General features: G+C 41.1%; 1 protein-coding gene across 1 annotated transcript; it reads right to left on the bottom strand.

Annotated features, from left to right (window-relative positions):
* Positions 1–990: 990 nt before the first annotated feature.
* On the bottom strand, positions 991–4,850 carry CUNH12orf42 (chromosome unknown C12orf42 homolog). The gene is made up of 2 exons (XM_090275088.1): positions 4,703–4,850; positions 991–1,471 (listed from the first exon to the last, which is right to left on the bottom strand). The coding sequence occupies exons 1-2, from the start codon at positions 4,833–4,835 to the stop codon at positions 1,023–1,025; spliced, it is 582 nt and encodes a 193-aa protein (XP_090131214.1). The 5' UTR covers positions 4,836–4,850; the 3' UTR covers positions 991–1,022.
* Positions 4,851–13,533: the final 8,683 nt, after the last annotated feature.

Raw genomic sequence — 13,533 nt, 5'->3', positions numbered from 1 at the left:
GGGGTTTACTCCCTTAGCCTCTCCCCTGAAGAGGTATGCCGCAAGGCAGCGGAGGTTTTTTGGAATCAGAGAAGGAAAACTCTGAGTCTTAAATGTAGTCATACTATATACACACGTATATTAATTTGAACTGAAGTGGGTAAAAGCAGTAGGATTTTGCAACGTCTGTGTATCAAACTATATGCATCCAAGTCTAAGGAAAAATTTCAAGGAGCTTGAGTGTATATGGATGTATTGGTCACATCAATTTGTGTTTCTCAACATTGAAAAAATATACTACATTAAAACGGAAAAAATTAAACCCATAAAATCATCTGATAAAGCCAATCTCTGCTATGTTTAACTTAACTAAAATAAAAAACAAATGCCTCAAGTAACCAGTTCGATAAAAATGTTCCCTAAGCTGCTCCAGTGTTTTTGTTACGAATCGGAACATTCAGTATCTCTTTTGCATTAAACTTAGTTCCAAGTGTTTCAGGGCCTCAGAGGAGGATCTAGTTTCAGGTTTCTAACATAAAAACCTTAATACAGCCTGAAGAATTCTCCTTGCCACTTCAGGAGTAATCAAATTTCATGTTAACTATTAAATTACAAACATGCACTTACGTTTCCCAAACCTCTGTTTAGAAATTCAAAAGGCCCTTAGAAAACATCCTTCAACCAAATCCCAAGCTGGCAAGTGAAACCATTTACCTGCGAGAGCTAAACAAAGGGGGGGGTCCTCGCAGCCCTGCAGGCACGTTGCGAAGTGGCACGCGATGTACCCCATTCCCATTGTGAGGCACAAATTCTTTGTGACACTGGGAGACACCGCGGAACAAACATACCATTAGAAATGCTTCAAAAGGAACATTTTTGGCTGCGATAGAGACTTTTGACATTATTTATTAGGTTCAAAACTGCTTCACAAAAGCCGCACAATGGTTCTGTGGAAACCAGTGCATCTGAAGCCCTTTTTGTTGTTCTGGGCAGGCATTGATTTGAAGACGGGCTTCGCCCGCGGAACAATCCCCTCGCAGCGGTCAGCGTAAGTGAGCATTCACCCCCGGCCTGGGAGGGGCCTGTGAACAAGCCGTGTGGAAGCGCTGGGGTGGGCGGACGGGGGGAGAAGAGCCAGCCTTGATTAACCTCTCTGAAGGGAGACGAGTGGGAGCCCCGGCAAACTGAGAAAGGGGCTCTCCTGCCAGATTGCCATGGAGGGAGGCGTCTGCCGTGGGCCTCCTTGTCCCCAGGAGATGAGGATGCTTTGGGAGCATCTCCGGTGCCATGGCAACTGCGCCTCTTCCGACGGGATTTCCGGGCGCGCCCTGGAGTCTGCTTTGGGAATCCGGGTTGGCCAGAGCGCCTACTGTGGCGGCCATCCTCCCCTCCAGCTGGGACTGGGAGGGACTCCTGGAGACCCTCAAAAGGGCAAAGGGGGTCTGGCTTCTCCTGCAGAGCCCGATGACAGTGGAAGGCCTCGCAGCAGGACCTGGAGGGCAAAGAAGGGTAGGAGTGACACTCAAGTGTGCGGGATGTACCCCACCCCCACCCCCCCACCAGGACTTGGGAAAAAAAGCCTTCCCTTCATAACTGAATGTTTGAGAAATGAGCATCTGCAATGTGTTGAGAAAGAAAAATAAAATCTCCTGACATCGCTATCCTCACGTGCCCCCTACATTTCTTAAAGAAAAGAAAATATTGTCTGTTCCTTTCCTGTTTGAAAACATTCCCTCTAAATAGTTCTACAGACTCCTCATAAAACTTTATTTCAAGGAAAACTGTTCAAAACTTCTAGAAAGGGAACCAGAAGAATTGGTAACTAAAATGGGGCCTCAAATTCTAAATTTGGGGAAAGTTCAGGAATGAAAAATTATTAACTGGAGTTAGATCTCATCCAAAACAAATGAACCACAGCCCATTTAGACTTACAACTGATCATTTAAAACTCGAAGAAGCAATTCCTTCATGAGTTTTATTAAAAATTTCAAACAAGTTGAAAATAAAAGCAATTAATGAATTAATCCGAATCCGGCTCTACACTACACTTACCTAAACTCTAATCACAATAGATTTGATATGTTTCTTTCTTTGTTCAACAAATCCTTTTTTATGTATAAAAGATGACGCATTTTTTTTGCAATAATACAGCCAGTAAAAGAAATATATATATATTTCCACCTGCATTTCCATTTGTGTGTGTGTGTGTGTATATATATATATATATATATATATATATATATATAAAAAATCTTGAAGTTTTTATCAGGCAAATTCTGCCCATTGACCTACACAAATTAAAGTTAATTTTGAAAGTAGTTAAGATAATTCATATGCTTTAAATAACTTTCTACAAGTTTTTTTTAAGAGCTTTGAATAGCATATAGATGTCAAGAATATTTGGAACAACCTACAGGATCATTTGCAAGTTTAAAAATATGTAAAAGAACTAAAATGCACATTACCATTGTAACAGTGGGTGTCAATAGCCACTCTATGTCTAAGTAATTCAATTTAGTTAATCACACACTGATTTTCGCCCAGTCTGTAATGAGCATCTCCCACTATGCACTCAATGTACCCACATCAAAGAGTGAAAAGTTTCTAGTGTATCTGATTTCTCCAATGTGAGAATCACTTCCTAGAAATAAAGGTAGAATGGCCTTTTAATATCTCCAGGTAAGTAGGAATGCTTTTGGAGAGCCAAACACATTGCCTTGTGGAAACTAAATGCTTAATAGCTGTCTGTCGATTTGAATTTCAGCCTTGGAAGATGACTCATTTATTATCATTGATAATCAGTGCAAGAAGATTTCACAAGAGAACATGGATGTGACTCTAGAATTCGGAGAAAAACAATATGACCTAGAAGAATACTCTGTCCTCTGCCTTGAACCAAATAATAAGAATTCTTTCCCTGAATAAACTGTGATAATGATGCATTTTTGTAACAAACTGTTTTAGAGGGGCAGTGGGGTGAAATGGAATAAACAAGGCATTGGGGTCAGACCATCAAGTCCTAGCACATCGCCCAAGCCTGAACTGAAGTATGAGGATTATATTGCCTATTTCACAGAGTTGCTAGTAGGATTAAGTATGTCCACTCATTTATTCAACCATTAATATTTGAGTGGCTGTTATATGCCTGACGGTATTCTAGACAGAGATAGAGAAAAGAATAAGGCTGCCGATAACCCTGCACTTATAAAGCTTCCATTACAGTTATGGGAAGAAAGAGTGGGGAAAGGATGTAGACTATTAAATAAGCAAATGAAATGTGTCAGCTAGTAGTAAGTCCTAAGGAGAAAAATAAAGCAGGAAAGGTTAAGATAGACCCACGCAGGTGACATTTCAGTAAAGACCTGAAGAAAATGAAAAAGCAGACTAGTAAGTAACTGAGAGAAGAGCATGATAAAATGCAAAGCGTCTAGTACATTGTAAGTGCTCAATACCCAGGAGCTGTCATTGTCATATTTAGAATATTAACATAGGAATTCTCTGACCTGCAGTCAAATTGAAGGGTTGAAACCTGGCCAAATTACAGAATTTCTATGGGCTTCCAATTCTCTCTCTAAACTGTGGGAAAACAACTGTTGCTATCTCAGAGGATGGCCATATGGATCAAAACTGAAGATGTATGTTTAGATTTTAGCACACTGCCTTACACAGAATGAGACTTAAAATATGTTAACCAGTCAGCATCCTCAGCATCCCATCCTTGAGCCCAGCTTCCCAGAGATGAAGGAATCTCTGACTCAGCATATTTGGTACACTATCTCCCAGCCTCTGCCTTAACACTTCTGGCTCAAGCAGTACATTCTCCTCTAGCTCAAAGAAAGTTATGTTTACTGTCAAAATCTGTCTCTTTCTGCTAGTGGTCAAGTCCAACAAACTGTCAGATATTCGGAGAAAAACAAAAACAAAGGCTACATAACATCAGTCTAATTCTTCTTCTACATGGCAGTTCCTATAATATTTGAAGATACGTATTGGTTCCTTACATTTTCTCTCCTCCAGTCAGCACCATGAACTCCACCACCATCATCACCACCAATCTTCAGTCCCTGCTATGTTTGGGGAACTCTATTTATATCAATTTATGACATCTCTTCAAGGCAGGGATGATTGTTAGCTTACAGATGGAAATACTGGGCTCAAGGCATATTTATGGGATTTGTTCATGACTACAGAAATGAAATGGAAAAAAGGAGAGATTTGAATCCAGATCTTCCTGGTTCCAAAGCCCTTTCCCTCTGATCCATTTCATTGCTTTTAATCATTCCTCCTATTAGTAATTTGGAGACACTTCATTATCATATATCTTATCCTGTGCTAGGAATTCACAACTTTCTTATCTTTAAATGGGGATAATGACCTTATTTGCCTAAGGGCATTATAGGAGGATTTCATAAAATAATGTGAAATGCTCCACACAATATCTGCCATATGGTGAGAGCTTTAATAAATGGGTGCTAGACTGATAATAATATCATCCGGTGCAATACCTAAATCATCAAATTACGGTTTGCTACTCACACTTGTCCTTTCCTCCAATACAATGCTTGGCAACAAGTAGATTTTCAAGAACTTTCTGATACAGTTCTTATAGAGCCTTCTAGAATAGGATCTGCCATTGAGTCAGTAACTTTGCTCTTTATATTGACATTAAAAATAAAATATAACCAATTATAAAGAGAAATAGGAATCACAAAGTGGGACTTACCAGGTGCTACAGGATCTCTCTTGGAATTCTGAGAGGGAAGGTTCTGAGTTTTTATATGTCTTTTAATGTGTGTACCTGTAGCCTCCAGGTGCACAGGATATACTGAGTAAGATCCAGTAGGCCTTTTTGTCATTTGCTGTTCCAAAAATGGACTTCTCCAGATCTGCTTGGGTGCTCCTCTGTCTCTCTTACTAATTTCTCGTCTGACAGTGAAGATCAATGGGGTCTTGTCCCATTCACTGGATGCTGTCAGGGAGGGACTGGCTTCTCCATGGCTTTGTTCTTTGAAGGAAGCTATGCTTACAGACAACTAAGGCTATGGTACTGATGAGTACACAGCAGTTTTTTACATGCCATTGGAGTCTGAACCTTTCCTGAACATAATTTAACAGGTAAACACATTAGTTTGAAAGACTATCACTTCAACGTCACCTACTAAATTATTGATGGGAAGGATGGATTTTTGTTTCTTATTTCTATCCTGAGCAGATAGAAATGACTTCAACTCAGAAATCCAGAGCTTCCCAGTTTTATAGACCCCTGAATGATATCAAGTTTTCTATAGGATACAAGGACCAGGTGGCCTGAATTGACTAGAACAACCGTTGGTTTTGGCATTAATCAGAGACTGTTGGAAATAGAAGGGTCTTTGTCGATCTCCAATGGCTTCTAGTTTTTTGTTAATTTTTCAAATCTATCCACGAAGCTAGTGACAGAACTTGAGCCAAAAACCATTACTCATGATTTAAAGTCTGGTGCTCTTTGCTAGGTTCCACAGGGCTTACGTCTAATTCAGTATTTTCCAGTCCTGGCTATACATTAGCCAATATCCAGAATGCTTTGAAAAGTATAGACATGTGGTCTCAGGACTCCAGTATCTGTATACCCCTCAGAGATTATAATGTTCAATCAGGGAGCCACCCGGTCTAATTCACTCATCAGAGATTTCAGGTTCTTTGTTATAAGCCTTATTCAGTCCAAGCAATCATAAGCCTGCTAGAGCCTCAGAGTATTACGTCTCTATAGACAGTCTTCACTTTAGACAGCAGTATTACAGACCACCTTACAACATATATAGTGCTCTCCATTACATTTGCCCTTCCCACCAGTAACCCCACTTGAGCTTGAGAAACACACTTCAACTCATTCATTTTACTGAGGAGAAAACTGAGATCAGAGAGTAAGCCATCTTGTCCACACACTAGTCAAGCTTCAGAGAAGCTGGGGTTGAGACCCAGGGCTTAGATTTTGAGGTTTTTGTTCTTCCACTGCATGGTTAATGCCAGGGGTGCCAGAGGAAATATGTGGCCACCATGAACTGGGCTTGATGAAGAAGGGTGCAGATGTCCACAATTACAGCTAACAAAAAATGGGCACTGACCTCTAGCCAGGCATTCCCCTACTGTCTATGCCTTAGCCCGTCGTCAATGCTATCTGCACTACTTCTAGTGAACAGAAAACGAAAGGGCACCTTTGGTTGAGTACTCTGCCTATGGGCCAATGACTGAAATTTGGTCCCATGAAAGCCCACATTCCCACTGCTGCCCCGAGTGTTCACTCACTCAGGTAAAGGCTCGACTTTTCCCAGCTACCAAGGTGCTTGCTTTCTGGGGTTTAAAATTTTTTCCCCATATTCAAGTTTTGCCTGTTTTTTTTTTTTTTTTTTTTTTAATGTGTAGGCAACTCTGCCTCTTAATTTGCAGTGCAGGTCTTCCATCTGTTGCTAATTTCATTTGAAATAATATTGTGGCAGACGGGAGATTGCAAGGTACCGTAAAATAAACCTTGGAGTGAAATGTATTTCACGGAAGCAATTTATCTTTCTCTTGAGCTGCAAAATAGCTCATGATAAGTCTTGACAGTGGCTGACTTGTTCATTTCTATTCATTAGGAAAACACAGCTTACGGGACCTCCTGCACATTTAGCCCTTCGGAGATACCAGCGAGCATGATGCTGCTCCCCTTCGAGCCTGTTCCTGGCAGCTGTTTCTCTATACGTGACTTACGTGTGCTTGTAAGCCCACTCTGCCTCTTCCACTTCTGTGTGCTTGTAAGCCTACTCTGCCTCTCGGGCTTCTAACTCCAGTATGTTCATGTTTAAAAAGACCAGAGACAGCTCTCCTAGAAGGAGAAATGAAACCCAAAGACAATTTTGCTCTTTCCCGTAGGCAAAAATAGGGACTAAAACTAATTGATTTTATTCCCTGCACATCTACAAACATAAACATCAACTAGGTCTTTAGTTAATGATAAGAACTCCAATGATACATTCTTTAAAGAATCCTTAGACATATAATGGAGTCCAACACCTCATTGTTTCTCGTGGCTGTGGAGTGGGAGTGGTTTTTAAGCTAATGGGGTTGAATCCATGGGAGGGGTCTGGGATGCATCAAGCCCTGAACAATGGTGAGCTTAAAGGCCTAGTGTACTAACTCTGAATGCAGACTTCCCGGGTCAAATCTATGCTTTATCCTTTCTTGGATGTGTTATGTGGACCATGGTGCTTACATGCTCTTTGCCTCAGTTTCCCCATTCATAAAATGGCAATAATGATAATATCTATCACACAGTGCTGAGATGCAGATTAAGTGAGTTAATAAACAAGGGCTTTCAGCTGCACCTGGCATATAGGAAATACTCAGCAAGCCTTGACTGTTACTGTTATTATGGTTACTGTTATTGAAAATATTTCTTCTCTTTCTCTCTATAGCTCCTGAAAGGCTTCTTCCAGCAATTAGGACTTGTGTGGAAAATAATATATTTTCAGTCTGTTCAGTTTGCCTCAGTCTAATCATTTCTTCATTCAGAAATGTTTGTTGAATGCCTACTATGCGCTTTGCTCTGCTTTTGGCCCTGGGGATACAACAGAATAAGGCAAACAGGGCCCCACCCTCATAGAGGTTACAATCCCCTGGGGAAGATGGCAAAAATAGGTCACAGCTAAGGGGTTACAAGGGAAAAACAATGGGCTGGGACAGATAAACATGAGTAGCTGCTGGGCAGAGGGGAGCAAAGGGGAAAAAATTGGAACTATCGTAACAATATGATCAATAAAATATACTTAAAAGAAAAAAAAAATGAGTAGAGACCTGTAAATATAACATGTAATCTGAAACTGATTCAAAGGCTGAAAAGGACTTAGTCAAGCAGGAGTGGGGAGAAAGAGCGTTCCAGCCTGACAGGGACTGAGATCTTCTCCTAGGATGGTGAGCCCCAGTGGCTGAATAGAGGTGAACAGGAGAAAGGGGCAGGCAAGGTCTGGAGCTTGCACAAGGGGCCGTGGAAAACTTGAAAATGTTTCACATTGGTGAGTGACAATAGCAACACTTAACTTTTGAATGAACTCTCTCAGGGAAAGTGGGCAGAAGGGGACAAGAATACATGCCAGTTAGAAGACAGTCAGTCAAATGTGCGATGAAGCAACTTGGATGTGCATGGTGGTTTTGCACAGTGCTTAAGAGCTACATCCAAGCTTGATTTTCCTCATCTAAAGTGCGGATAATGATAATCAAGTTGAAGGGGGAAATATGTGAAATGGACTTCTGGTTTCAGCTCCAACATGGAAACAGCTTAGAAATTGACACACATGTTCTTACAAGAAAGAGCTGGACAAACTGAAAATCAACAACTTTTCTTGGACTCCTGAGAGAATTGAGTCTGCAGGGCAAAAGGCCACTCCAAAATCGTCAGAGACAGATCAATGTCTGTTTCCTGGGAGTAGAAGGCCCTGGAGCCATACACTGGTAGGAACATTTAAATGCTAATTTTGGTGTCTTGGTGGAGTCTGGGTGTAGACTAGCTTGAGAGGGAGAAACTCCTGAGGACTGCAGGTTTAGCAGGACCCCACACTTCACTGGGTTTTACCTAACAGAGCCACGCCAGTTTCTCAAGCTGAGTATCTGGGAAAGATCCATTCATACCTCTGACACGGGGAAAAGGATACGAGTTGTAAAATATGCTCAGGACATTCTCCATCATGAAGGCATGACAGAGCCTCATCCCAGTGGAAGGATAGGCATTTTTTTCCTCTCCATCCCCCTTTAGCTTTCTTGTCTTACCTATGAGGAAGTAAACAAACAAACAAACAAACAAAAAACCTAACACTTGTGAATGTCACAGCCAGAGAGACAGACTCTCTGAAAGGCTGAGATTTAACCATAGGAGTATAGACTGATTCCCTTTCCCAACACCTTATCATCACACAAACAGGTCTCCAGGATGGTGACAGTGGATTTCACTTGAAAGAGCTGCAAGATGCAGATTCTTTCTCCGAAACAGAAGGCAGGGAAGCCCAAAGTCCAGAAGGGAGACAAAAGGGAGAACGCTGGAGAAATTTGAAGCCTCTGGCACCTACAGCTACAATAAACAGTAAATACAATTCAACACCTAGCCAAGTGAACATAAGACCCCACACCAAAGATCAGTTTACCTCACTTCTTATTCATCACCTGATACACCATACTTGGCTTTCTGTGAAAATTTATGAGATGTGCCAAAAGGCAAGAAAAAATACAACCTGAAGAGACCAGGGAAGCATAGGAACCTGACTCAGCTATGACACAGATGTTAGAAGTATCAGAGAAGAAATTTAAAATAACTGTGATTAATATGCTAAGGTTTATATTAGAGAAATTAGAGTAAATGAGTAAGGTAAGCAAAGAGATGGAAATTCTAAGAAAGAATTTTAAAATGCTACATAAGCTCACTTATATTTAGAATCCCAAAAAAGCTGAACTAGAACAGGAAATATCAGGGATGAGGAGACGGGTGAAATAGGAAGATGTTGCAGCTTCACAGAATAAGTCTAGAAATCTAATGTACAGAATGATAACTATGATTAATAATACTGTATTTAATACTAAACTATGCTAAGAGTAAATTTCAGGTGTTCTCATCACACACACAAAAGTCACGGTACCCATAGAAAGAGATGACATGTCAATTAGTTTGACTGCAGTGATCATTTCACTATGCATATATGTATCAACTAACCATGTTGTACATTTAAGTATATGCAATTTTATTACAAATAAAACACAATAAAATACAGTGACAACAGCCCTAGCTGGTGTGGCTCACTGGGCTGAGTGCCAGCCTGTGAACAAAAAGGTCGCCAGTTCGATTCCCAGTTGGGGCATATGCCTGGGTTGCAGGCCAGGCCCCCAGTCAGGTGTATGCAAGAGGCAACTGATCAATGTAGCTCTCATACATTGGTATTTTTCTCCATCTCTTTCTCTCTTCCTTCCCTTCTCTCTAAATAAATAAATAAAATCTTTTAAAAAATAAATAAAAATTTAAATACAATAACAAAAAGAAAGGCTACAAACAAACACTAACAAAAATGAAGAATGTATTTGATAGGTTAATCAGTAGACTGAACATAGGTAAGGAAAAAAATCAGTGAGCATGAATGTAGATTAATAAGAACACCCAGGTTAAAATGCAAAGAGAGAGAGGCATGGAAAAAAGAAAACTATTGAGAACTATGAGACAATTTTATAAGATATAGCATTCACATCTTAATTGAAATATCAGAAGAAGAGAATAAAACAGAAAAAAATATTTGAAGTAACAATGACTGAGAACCTTTCAAACTTAATAACAAACACAAACCCATAGATCCAGGCAGCTCAGAGAACATTAAGCAAGTTAAATGCTGAAAAGAAAAAAAAATTACATCTAGGCATATTGTATTTAAACTACAGAAGACCAAACACAGAGAAAATCTTGAAAGAGTTTTGGGGTGGTGGATAGGAGGAGAAACACCCTTCCGAGCAATAAGGATAAGAATTAAAGTGGACTATTCATCAGAAACCATGCAAGCAAGGAGAGTAGAATGGAATATTTACAAAGTGCTGAAAGATAACATCAATCTAAAACTTTATACCTAGAAAAATTATCTTTTGACACTGAAGGAGAAATATATTTTCAGATTAAAAAACAAACAAACAAAAACAGAGAATTGATTGTTTGCAGACCTTTTCTGCAAGAACTGTTCAGAGACTTCCGGCCAAGATGGAGGCTTAGACGGACACGCTAGGTCTCCCTCTACAACTAGAGAGGAATACAACTACTTCAAAACAAAGGATAACTAGAAATTCCAGAAAATAAAGCTACACGGAAGCCCAACATATGAAGTTATAAACCAGCGGTGCCATTTGGGCAGGTAAGAGTTAAAGAGGGCAGTGCTGTTTGCGGTAGCACCCCGAGCGGCAGGCAGCGAGGAGTCCCAGCGGCCAAGCCCCTGGCGGTGCGCGACCCCGACGAGGAGTCCCGGCGGCCAGGCCCCTGGCGGTGCGCGACCCCGGCGAGGAGTCCCGGCGGCCAGGCCCCTGGCGGTGCGCGACCCCGGCGAGGAGTCCCGGCGGCCAGGCCCCTGGCCGTGCGCTGGGGAGAGCGGCCGCCGCATCGCCTTGAACAGTGAGGCCCAGGGGGGCGGGAGGACGGATCCCGGTCTCCTAGCTGAATAACTGTGTGAATCCATCTTGGACCCCTGCCCCCAAAGAAAGCACCACAGGGCTGCGAAATAGGTCGCGGACAGGCAGGCGCCGGTCGCTAATTTGTGACGCGTACACAGGCACTGCCCCCGACAGCCGGCCCAAGAAAACAAAACGCATCTGTCAAAATGAGGCAGGCAACTATAGAAATACCGGTAACACAACTCACCAGGCAGCAGATAGAGAACCTGACAGATGAACAGATAAGAAACCTGTCAGAGGCTCAGTTCTGGGCCATTGTTATCAGGTGGCTTACAGAATTCACAAAAGAGCAGGAAAAAGATATGAAAGAAGCGAAAAACTTTCATAACGAAAGGAACAAAACCGCACACGAGACAGAAGGAAAGGAAATAAAATCCAGAGTTCATTTCAACAAACTGGAATATGGAGAAGGAACAAGCAGTCAACTAATGCAGCGAGAGGAAATGGGAAGCAACAATGAAAGGATCAGAAACCTCTGGGACAGCTATAAAAGGCTCAACATAAGAATCATTGGTTTGCCAGAGAATGAGGAAGATGAACTAGAACTTGAAAAATTGAGTGAAAATATAATAAAGGAGAACTTCCCAGACTTGGGGAAGGGAATAGACCTGCAGGTCCAGGAAGCAAGGAGAGTTCCCAAGAGACTGGACCCAGGGAGAACCACTCCAAGACACATTATAATCAAAATGTCAAAAATTAAAGATAAAGAGAGAATCTTAAAGGCAGCAAGAGAGAAGAAAAGAATTATGTACAAAGGGGTCCCAATTAGACTATCAGCGGACTTCTCAAGGGAAACCCTACAGGCAAGAAGAGACTGGCAAGAAATATTCAAAGTAATGAAAATCCAAAACCTACAACCACGAATACTCTATCCAGCGAAATTGTCATTCAGAATAGAAGGACAGAGAAAGTGTTTCCAGGACAAAATAAAACTGAAAGAGTTCATTAGATCCAAACCACTGTTATATGAGATGTTAAAGGGACTGGTTTAAAAAAAAACCAGAAGCTAGGGAGATGAAACAAAGGCAAACTAAATAGGCAATGAGAGTGGAAGAGGAACTGTGGGTACAGGAAGCATATTGGGGGGAGGTCAACAGGGAGGGGGAATGGGGAAAGGGAGGGAGATGATATAGGAATTGGGGATCAAGGTAGGAGGGAATGGAATAGACGGAGAGAGGTTGGGAGGAACTGTATGCACAACTAATGGACATAATCTAAATGGGGGGGACAACTGGAGGGAAGGGGGCCACCGGGTGGAGGGGAGCAGAGGGAAGGGAAATTGGCACAAATGTAATAATTTAATCAATAAAACACATTAAATCTGAAAAAAAAAATGTGGGAATGCTTTTGAAAAAACAGGTAAAACAGGAATTAATAAAAGGAATTTCCAGCTGATTTAAAGTGAATCTAAAAAAAAAAAAAAAAAAAGAACTGTTCAGAGAAATTTTTCAGGGAGAAGAAAAATAATATAGGCCATAAACTCAGATCTAAACAAAGAAAGAAAGAACTCAGAGAAGGAATAAAAAATAAAACCTTTTTAAAAAATTTTTAATTGATTTAAAACATAACTTCTTTTAAAAGAAGCTTACTCCCCAACTTCATTCCAAAATGGCCTCCTCTGGCCTCCATTGTGTCTCCTTTCTTTGCTGTATTTTTATTCAGTATAATATAATAATAAATTATATACCTAATTGTTTACAGTTCCATGTTCACCATAATCACCCATTCCTGCTCTAGTGCCATATCCCCACCAAGGATGACAAATAAGTTTCATCTCAAACACCTGTACTCCAGTTGGTTGTGGCATCAATTTCAGAAGAGTTCCAGGGCTATGTCTTGGTTCATGGGGAAATTACAGATGTCTACCATGGATGTGGAGAATGAACTGGCCACAAGAGGGGCAATCACTAGTGAAGGTGCCTTTCCCTGCTTTCTGGGGGAGGAACCCAAAATTACTCAAGAGCCTCTCTTTCCCTAATAAGGGAACATGTGGGGTCAGCCTCCCAGCGTGCAATAGAAGGTAACAAGAGTATTCAGATGCCCTTCATTCTCTTCCCATGACACCACCTCTTTCCCATGACATCATTAGCCTCACTCAGTTGCACTTAAATCGGAGACAATCTCCAGCCCAGAGACACAGATGTTCTTTGGAATGTTTTTGTTTTTAAACTTGTGGGCTAGACTACAAATTATTTCAAACATAAGCTATAATGTGAGAGCCAACGCATGTGGTTTCTGGTGGATTCACTGAATGCATATCTCTCCAGGCCTTGCTTTCCTTATCTATAGAAGAATTAAAGTGATCTCTAAAGTATTCTCTGCCCCAATAATTCTGCGAGTCTCTGATTTTTT

This window comes from Furipterus horrens, unplaced genomic scaffold (genome assembly GCF_987537825.1).
Source record: "Furipterus horrens unplaced genomic scaffold, mFurHor1.1.pri manual_scaffold_4, whole genome shotgun sequence".
In the NCBI taxonomy this organism is placed as follows: Eukaryota; Metazoa; Chordata; class Mammalia; order Chiroptera; family Furipteridae; genus Furipterus; species Furipterus horrens.
The sequence above is the reverse complement of the archived record's forward strand: the minus strand, read 5'-3'. Positions and strand labels throughout refer to the sequence as shown.